Source organism: Euphorbia lathyris, chromosome 6 (assembly GCF_963576675.1).
Source record: "Euphorbia lathyris chromosome 6, ddEupLath1.1, whole genome shotgun sequence".
In the NCBI taxonomy this organism is placed as follows: Eukaryota; Viridiplantae; Streptophyta; class Magnoliopsida; order Malpighiales; family Euphorbiaceae; genus Euphorbia; species Euphorbia lathyris.
In genome coordinates this window covers 70,426,817-70,436,595 of record NC_088915.1, presented here as the reverse complement: position 1 = coordinate 70,436,595, position 9,779 = coordinate 70,426,817, and the positions used below count along the sequence as shown (strand labels likewise).

Sequence of the window (9,779 nt, the reverse complement as noted above, 5' to 3'; positions counted from 1 at the left end):
GCAAAAAGCAAACCGTAACAGTAAACAACAAACATCAGATAAAACAAACGGGCCCTTAATTTTCTTAGGTGTTCTCTAAAATAATAATAAAAAGATCAAAATTTGACATATCAGTAAATATGCCGAGTTGTTATTTTGGATGCTGGTTATAAAACATTAATTCCATTTAATTCTCCTAGTGTGATTTAATTTTCTGGAAACCACAACTCAAAATGACACAAAGTTTAAATAAAACTTATATTTAATTTTTCTTAGAATACTTTCTAAAATCACTCTTTGGAATATTTTTTTATCTCAATTAAATAAAAAATAATTCACTTAATAAGAAATTAATTCCACATTAATGATAATTATACACGTAAATAAAATTCATGACTTGATACATCAACATTTTGCTGATATCTCATCTTATGAACTTCCATTTAAAGTTAAATCTTTATATATCTATGTAGATTATTTGTATTTTAATTTTAGTTAATAAATTTGCCTTGGATTAGAAAAAAGACACAGTAAAATAATTAATGAAGTACCTTTATCCACAGAGCAGTCAAAATTTACCTTTATTAACCAATGGACCAAAAGATAATGCAGTAATGAAATCCGCGTGGGAAAGGGTATGATTGTAATTTTGAAATAACGGATAATCCGTATCCGTATCCATATTCAAACCCGACCCGAACCCGGAAAACATGAAAAAGTCACCCACTTAAATTAACCAAACAAACGGCCTCCTTTCTCTTGTATCTGCAGTTGTCCAAAACCTCACCTTCCTCCTTCAGCTCAATCTCTGGAGAGAATTTGAATTTGAATTTTGATTTCCCAAAAAGCCCCTGAGTTTCCATTCATGCGAGTTTCAGTTCTTCGAGATAAGCAAAAGAGGAGGTGAGAATTCAAAAAGATGATCGTTAGAACTTACGGTCGCCGAAACCGAGGCTTATCTACGACATACTCCGATTCCGACGAATCTTTCAGGGATTCGTTTTCTCTTTCCCAAGAAAACCATTGTCAAGATTTATATAGTGTTCCTTTTTCTTCTCAAGAATCTTCCTCCCTTTGGCCTTCCATCGATCCCGATCCCTACAACTTCAATTCCACTCAAGATAATGATTTGTCGAATGGAGATGTTGTCAGGAAGTCGAAGAAACCGAGGAATGGGAAGGCCGAGAAAGCCGCCTCCGGGAATTGCAATTCTGGGTCGTTTGTGCCTTTTACTTCGACTTTGATGGAGGCGCAGGAGTTTGGGGAGATGATGGAGCATGTTGATGAGGTTAATTTTGCGCTTGACGGATTGAAGAAAGGTCAGCCTGTTAGGATCAGGAGAGCCAGCTTGTTGTCTCTTTTGTCGATTTGTGGAACTGCGCACCAACGACGGCTCTTGAGGGCTCAAGGGTATGTTGTTTTTTTTTTTTTTTTTTTTTTTTTCAAATTTGAGTAATACTGGTGGAGTTTGTGTTTAAATATTGATATTGTAATGAATCTTAGAGATTTAGTTGGTGGGTGTTTGAAATTTGCAATATTTTGAATGTGGAGTGGATTTTCATTTTAGAATTCTTTCGTTCGACTTTGAATTTTTGAATTAGTTTTTGGTTTACTTCTTGCAATTCGTGACTTTTGTGAACCGAAAAAAGTTTCCATGTTTAACGAGGTAGACTACATATGCAGAAGGAACAACCATTGTTAACTTTTTCTCTTTAATTTTGTTTTTGTCAGTTTATTATTCTGGCTTTGCAGAATTATATTTTAGTTACGTTAGACTCATTTCACTGTTTCAGGTTGGCTAAGACAATAATTGATGCTATTTTGGGTCTGAGCCTTGATGATTTATCCAGCAATCTGGCTACTTCAACACTTTTCTATGTTTTGACGGGTGATGTAAGTTTTTTCCTGCTTGGTTGATCATTACTCTAGTGAAAGTTCGGATGCTGTAATTTATTATTGTGCTTCAATGGTCGATAATTTATTCTGGAAGCACCTTATTTCCAAGGCACTATCTTCTGGAAAAGCTAATTTAATAGATATATGACTGGGCCAGGAGAAAAATTACAAGCTTTTCGCCTCAATTATGTATTTCTTTAAGATTTTATTGCGTTTTGGAAACTGTGGCAAATTGGGAAATGAGATCCAATCATTGGCTCAATTGCAAATGTAGATTTTCCTTCCTTTGGTGGTTACATAAGCCATTTGTTATATGGATAGATCTTAGATTGAACTTTTCTTAGAAGTGGTCATCTTAGGAAAACAGCTAAAAGCTTCTCAGATGCTGCAAAAATAAACATCTATGACTTCTTACTTCCTAGTCACATTGTTAATGAACAAAGCTGAAACTGACTATTTTAATGGTTCAATAAAGGGCGGCCCGGTGCGCTACGCGTCCCCGCTGAGCGAGGGTCGGGGGAGGGGTCCCACCACAAGTTGTGTACTGGGAGCAAGCCTTCCCCTACCAATTTATTTGGCAAGAGGCCGCTCCTAAGACTCGAACCCGTGACCTCTTGGTCACACGACAACAACGTTTACCGTTGCGCCAAGGCTCGCCCTCTATTTTAATGGTTCAATTCTAGGCAGAAAATTCCTTCCATTTGTAATTCATGAGACTATGTTGTGTTTTTATCTTCATGTAACTGTGTTTTTAGCTGATGGTTCATGTTAGCCGACCCCAAATCATTTCGGGACTAAGGCTTTGTTGTTGTTGTTGTAACTGTGTTTTTAGCTTCGTGGCGCGCTTTCATTCTGTTTGGACTTCTGTATGGGGTTATGTTACCTGTGCTTCTTACCAATACTGTATGATATGAACTATAAATTAATATTTTCCTTGAGTTTATGTTTTTTCACTTGATTCAACTCCGTCTAGAGTGCAGTACATTTTAAAACATTCTGCTTGATATAAATGTTGGGAAGAATCATACATTACATTACTCATTTACTTTCAGATTAAGTTATATTTTTTTGCTTATGAAATTTGGGTTTACTTTTCTTGATAATTTATGCTTCCTGTGATGAAGTTGCTGAGTATGATCAAATTTCAATATTCCAATATTTCAGGGTCAAGATGATCACCTGTTGGAGTCACCTGATTGCATCCATTTTCTAATGAAATTGTTGAAACCAATTGATTCTTTTGCTACTGAAGAAAAATCTCGAAATATTGGCAGTAAACTTTTAGCAGTGCGGAAAGATTCTGGCATTTTGAGAGATGTAAATAAACCTGGAGATTCCAGTTCTGCTGCCATTGTTGCTAAAGTTCAAGAAATTCTTGTTAGCTGTAAGGACATAAACATCTTTGAGGATGACAGTGGAATGGAGAGGCCAGAAATTTGCCCAAAATGGATAGCTTTGTTGACCACGGAGAAAGCTTGCTTATCTAAGATTTCTTTGGAAGGTATTCTAGCTAATATTGTTCTATTATCACATGCTTTAGCTGCTATTTTTTTTTTCTCTAATAGCAGATGTATGAGTTTGATTATCTTAGACCATTTTTAACATCCATATAGCATTAGTGATTCAAACACTTTTTTTTTTCATTTAAAAAACTTGTTCGACTCATTCAGGAATTGAATGTTGTTGTCCCTTCAACTCGGTGTTAGAGTAACACCATGTATAGTAGTGGCCAATTTCTGTTCTCTAATATTGATTGCTCAATTTTTTTTTTTATTTTGAAATTTTGCTTGGATTACTGTTGCACTTTGCTTTTTTTTTTTTTTTTTTTTTTTTTCTTCTTCTCTCTTTTCTCCCCTGAAACTTTGTTCTTTTGTATACCATTGAATTTATTACTGTGTCGCTTAGCTTATCCTCTAAATATCCCAATGACATCTCCTCTTACCATTTTAGGGCCCATCCCTCACAATTTCCTTTTATCTTTTCATGCTGCATGACAAACTCAGTAGGTTTTCTGGGATGTTAGCAATTGCTGGAGCCAAAAGTGATTAATGTTATTTATATTGAATTCTTTGACTTGGATAAAAATTAAGAATTGATATACACATCATATCTCATAGCGTGATTCACCTTATTTCAGATACGTCTGGCATAGTAAGGAAGACTGGGGGCAACTTTAAGGAGATATTCCGAGAACTAGGAGGACTTGATGCTGTCTTCGAAGTTGTCATGAATTGTCACTCTGTTATGGAGGTGTGAGCTTGTATGTTTATTTAATCTCATAGTTAAATTTGCACTTTTGTTAAATATTATGAATAGAAATATCTTGAATGAGGAACTCCCTTCCGTGAAGCTTGAGCGACTGTGATGTTAGAGGCAATATTACTTGAACATTCTATTCTTGATGATATATTTTCTTGTAAACTATCAGAGGAAGTGGTCTTTAGCAGAGGAGGGAGCTGAAGCATGCTACTGTGCTTATCCCTCATTTTACATGGATTAAATTAACATCAATAACGTTGTGTAGGATGGCAATTTCTTACACTCTCCTTTAGTACTAGTTTTTTGGTACTGACTTGGGCATTATTTTTTATAATAATTTACTGTATGTCTTCCTTTAATCGATTCTCTATGGCATTTTAAATTACTGGTAGCAAATTATTTGCAGAGTTGGAAAGAGAATGGGTCACCTAAAATGCAGGACAAGAAAGATGACTCACGGTTGCAGAGCCTGGTCCTGCTTATGAAATGTTTGAAAATCATGGAAAATGCTACATTCCTCAGTAAAGATAACCAGGTAGATTTAGTTTCACTTGCCTTGTTAATTTTTCTCTTCTTTCATTCATCCTCCAGTTGATAAAAATTAGGCTCCTGACTCATTGAGTTATAGATAGTTAATTAATTAATTTACTTTTTCTCCTCCTCATATAGGGTCATTTGCTTGGAATGAAAGGAAACTCTGATTGTCGACGCGGTGTTTCATTTACAAAGCTAATCATTAGTGTTATCAAGATTCTATCAGGTAAGTTTCCCCTCTCTGCAGTTTGTTTTATGGGTCTTTTGTTTTAATGTGGTTTGAGTATGATGACCAATTGCCTTGTTTTCTAGGTCTTTATCTACTTAAAAGTTCGAAGGCTGTCTCAAATAATGGAAAGCCTTGCAGTCTTTCTGATAGAGATGGCAAAGGTATTTGAATTTCATTACATTTCTAAAATATTCCTGCTACCTCCTGATACTTCAATTTTGTTTTTGTTTTTATTTAATAACGGATTTCGTTTAAATTTGCAGTAGATGACAATGAAATCATATACATTAGTTCTTCCTCAAATTGCTGTGACTCAGAACAGACCTCCTCTGGAAAAAGTTCTATTAAATCTCAGAAATCAAATTCCCAGTTTGATTTTCCTGCTTCCAGTTCTGAAACTACTGCTACATTCCTGAATGATGCTTCCCAGTTAAAATTGAGAGTCCGTTCTTCCACATCCAGCTCATGTAGTGGTTCGTCAAGGACTTCTAATAGTGGAAGACTTTTATCTAGTAATGGTTTGAGGAAAAAAATTGGGCTTCCTGATAGAACTAAATGTAAAAAAATTACTGAATGTGAACCCTTAGAGGATAGCTTAGATCCTTTTGCATTTGATGAAGATGATGTTCAGCCCTCGAAGTGGGAATTACTGTCAGAAAAGCCGAAAAAATCTCAATCTCGATCTCGAAATCGTCGTGTAACCTCAAAACAACTTGAAGATGTCTGCCAATATCAGCAGGGAAGCCAAGAAAAATCAAGTAATGCTGAAAATTACCAACAAAAATCAAGAAATACCGAACATCAACCTTCAGAGACAAAATCTCTTTGCAGTGCTGGTGAGGAAGAACATTTTGTTCTTATGGCAGACTGTCTTCTTACTGCAGTCAAGGTAATTTTCTGGCCAACTTATGAATTTCTTGGCATTTTGTTGTTCTTGTTTGTAATGTTTTTTACTTGGCAGGTTCTAATGAATTTAACAAATGACAACCCTATTGGTTGTGAGCAAATTGCTGGATGTGGAGGACTGGAGACAATGTCTTATTTGATTGCTAGCCACTTCCCTTCATTTGGTTCACCATCCTCGGACATCAATGGAATGAAAGAGGACATTTCGTGTATCGAAATTGATAATCGGAAAGATAATCATCTTACAGATCAAGAGTTGGATTTCCTTGTTGCAATATTGGGGCTCCTTGTGAACTTGGTTGAGAAGGATGGGCATAACAGGTTAAACTCAATAACTCTTCATGCTCCTGCAGATGTTTGCTTTGAATAATTGAAATGTTTTGCTGATACCTAATGTGTTTGCTTCTATTTTTACATGAAAGCTTTTTGCTTGTCAAAGTTGATTTCGTCCTCTTCTAGAGTTTGCTGGTTCTCAATGTTCTATCATTCATTTGAATCGCTGCCATATCTGCATCTTCCTAAAAATTCTTGATGGAATGAAACCATATAATCCTTTGGAAAATGTTTGCTGATGCATATGTTTATCAAGACCACTTTTTTTTTTTTTTTTTTTTTTTTTTTTTTTGTTCTACCAACAATCTCGTGCTTTTCGTGATGGCTATTGTAATTTCAGTTACTACAAGCTAAATTCAAATTTTTGCGCATCCAAAACTTAAATTAATGTTTGCTGCAGATCAAGGCTTGCTGCAACAACGGTTCCGTTACCTAGATCAGATAGGGCAGATGAGAGTGGCAAGGATGTTATTCCACTTCTGTGCTCAGTCTTTCTAGCCAACCAAGGAGCAGCAGATGCATCTGGAGATGGAAATGTCGTGGAATGGGTGAGTAGTAAACTTATTGAATATTTTGTTTATGCTAATTTTTCCGGATTAGATTTTATGCTTGAGAATATATTCCAGCAGGTAGATTTTATGTAAATATTACTTTATTAAGATATTTTTATTGCTGGATGATAATTTTTGTAGAGCAATGATACTTTTTAATGCTTGAAAAAATTAATTGTAATTGGTATTTGATGCTTCAGAATGATGAAGCAGCTATGCTACAAGGAGAGAAGGAAGCTGAGAAGATGATCGTAGAAGCTTACGCAGCACTTTTACTTGCATTCCTTTCTACAGGAAGGTAGGACTGTTATGAATTTCCATCTCGCTTGTTATTATGGTTTGTTGTTTGTCCTAGTCTTATTTTTTTCTTTGGTTATTCGACAGTAAGCACATACGCGATTCTATTGCTGGTTGGCTTCCTAATCACAGCCTGGCTGTCCTTGTTCCTGTGTTGGAGAGATTTGTGGTATGCATTTATTCTTGATATGTTACTTTAAAGTATGATATATTATCTCAACGCACACGGACATGCAAGCCGTTTTGTTTGGCCTCTTCGAAATCATTTTAAGAGGACGTCCTCCTAAATTGATATCACTTAGTAAGTATTTGGTTTAGTAAACTAATTCATCCTTCTCTCCCAGGCATTTCACTTGACATTAAACATGATTTCACCGGAGACTCATAAAGCTGTGACCGAAGTAATCGAATCATGTAGGATCCCGTGAGAATGCAGGAAATACAAATTTTTTGTACAGCCTCTCTTCTTCTTTTCAGATCATTTTTCTTTTATACACAATTTCGTTAGATTGCTGCTGCACAGCAGCACACCCATCGAAACTGACTGCCTGCGTGCACTTTAGTCTGATTAACATCTGCAACATTTTTTTTCCTTCTTTTTCTCTCGTCTACAGTATTCTTTACGCATGGTGCAGACGGGTACTCTTGCTTGTATACAAAAATGATAGCAGAATAGAATCACATTATATTCCTTTGTGCATTGTGTGTGATCAGCTCTCATGACTGTTTTTATGCATTCTCAGTAAAGATAGTAAAAAAAAATGAGTTTCATTCATGACTATTGTCACGGAACCGTGAAAAGTCACAGAAGTTACAAACAGATTAATTTATTCAGAAAGACTTGATCCAGCATGTTTGTCAAGGAAACTGAGGATTAGATGATCGACTTTAGTGTGGGGTTTGTTTTGTCTAACGGCAGGGATTTCGTCTCAAATTTCGGAACATAATCTTTATTTTTTGGACTTGTTCTATAGTTTTCAATTCCTGGGAATTGAAGACTGTAATCCTTCCCACACATTATTAGCAGCACTGGAACCTGAACTATTGGATTGGTCTTGGTGAAGTTGATTCGTTGTATTTGCAGTTCTCTACAAATACAGCGATAAACTGTAGTTGCAGTCCGCTCGGAATACAGGTTACAGGCAGGAAATGAAGAAGGGGTCAATATGCACTTGTAAGGAACTTCCATGGGAGAATAAAACACAGATTTGAAGTCTTATGACCATGCATGAAACTAGGGCAGCAATTTGTGTATAAAAGGTTCGTGTTTGTATATCGGCTATCTATTGAGTTAGTATTACATGAGTCAATCCAAATATAAATATAAAATTTCCATAAAAGAATATAAATGAGTGTTTGGTTGTTCATTTTCATGCTCCAGTTTGCCTTTTTACTTCAAAAGCTAGAGAGGTTTGGATGTTTGATTAGAGACCTCTTGTTTGTCTTTTATGCCTTAAAAAGTAGCATTTTACTAGAGCAGAGAATCATGTTTTTTGAAAAAACAGCCATTTTCATCAACAAACTGTAATAGCAAAAAGCAGCAGCAAACAATACATAAACCAAACGATCTTAAATATAATTTCATTTTGTTTCTTTATCAAGTCAATGCAATTTGACCCAAAACCTATTTAATAAAGTTATAATGGCTAATTTTGTGTGAGTTTGTACTGTTTTCACGGGTTAGGCTATGGTTACTTTGTTTTTGACAAAGTAAGCCTTATTTTGTTTTTTCTACCATTGGATGGTGATGAATTTTGACAAAGTAATCTCATCCAATGGTAGAAAAAACAAAGTAAAGCTTACTTTGTCAAAAACAAAGTAAGCATAGAAGGCACCCTGTTTTCACTGTTGAATTTTGTCATCTCTAATATAAAAGTACCTATGAGAATATAATAATAATTTAAAAATTATAATAACAATATTAAAAATACAAAAAGAATATAATAATATTTTTAAAAGTTTTTATCATTTTTTAATTAATATGTATTGGGTCTAAAACTTTACGTGCCATCATCATGTAAACACTAATTTGACTAAAAACAAGTTCTACATAAAACCCAATTCATTGATATATAAAAAAATTGGGATAAGGTAAAATTTGTATTTTTTAGAGAAATATGTTCTACTCTTGATGTAAGAAATGATGTAATTTTATCCCCTACTTAATTAAATGTTTAAATAGATTTATTTACTTTTATTTAACTTGTTATTTAATTGTCATTTCTGACATTTCAAACATCAGTTATATTATTATGTTATCAAAATAGTTACAAATAATCTATCGAGATGTTAATATTTAAGTTTGTTACATACAATTTACTCACATAAAAATGTTTAAAATGTTTACTATATTATTAAAATAGTTATAAACATGTAATAAGATATAAAATTATTTTGATTTATCGATACGTTTGTTCGGAAGATTCGATTGACAATCGAATCAATGTCAAGTCACTCGGTTAAAGTTTTATATTAAATAGAGATAAAATTAATCTAACTTGATAATGTTAGAAGTAAAAGTGCACAATTTCATATGTTAAAAGTAAATCTGTAATTTTCCGAAAACGATACGGTAGCATTTGAACTTTATTGGAAAAATCAAGGGGATTCAAACCTGTTGCAATCTTATGTCGTATCTAATCCATTATGTGTTTGGAAGGTGGAACATATCATCCGTGTGATTTTTAGTTATTTTTCAAGAATTATTTTATGATGTAGTTTTAGAGAATTGGTTAATATTATTCAACAGAAAAAGTTCAGTTCCCTCCTGTTTGTTTTTTTTGTTTTGTTTTTTT

General features: G+C 34.3%; 1 protein-coding gene across 1 annotated transcript; it reads left to right on the top strand.

Annotated features, from left to right (window-relative positions):
- Positions 1-748: 748 nt before the first annotated feature.
- LOC136232549 (wings apart-like protein 1) lies at positions 749-7,682 on the top strand. Its single transcript, XM_066021767.1, has 13 exons — positions 749-1,389; positions 1,773-1,872; positions 3,040-3,376; positions 4,013-4,125; positions 4,541-4,669; positions 4,804-4,894; positions 4,981-5,058; positions 5,161-5,786; positions 5,859-6,124; positions 6,537-6,684; positions 6,888-6,985; positions 7,072-7,153; positions 7,329-7,682. The coding sequence occupies exons 1-13, from the start codon at positions 899-901 to the stop codon at positions 7,410-7,412; spliced, it is 2,643 nt and encodes an 880-aa protein (XP_065877839.1). The 5' UTR covers positions 749-898; the 3' UTR covers positions 7,413-7,682.
- The last annotated feature ends 2,097 nt before the right edge of the window (positions 7,683-9,779 follow it).

What these genes read in the sequence shown, in the direction of transcription:
- LOC136232549 (XM_066021767.1), top strand. Translation starts at nt 899, where the DNA reads ATGATCGTTAGAACTTACGGTCGCCGAAACCGAGGCTTATCTACGACA. An exon ending in TCCTCAGTAAAGATAACCAG is followed by an intron (nt 4,670 to 4,803) that starts GTAGATTTAGTT and finishes CTCCTCATATAG; the next exon opens with GGTCATTTGCTTGGAATGAA. An exon ending in GAGAAGGATGGGCATAACAG is followed by an intron (nt 6,125 to 6,536) that starts GTTAAACTCAAT and finishes TGTTTGCTGCAG; the next exon opens with ATCAAGGCTTGCTGCAACAA.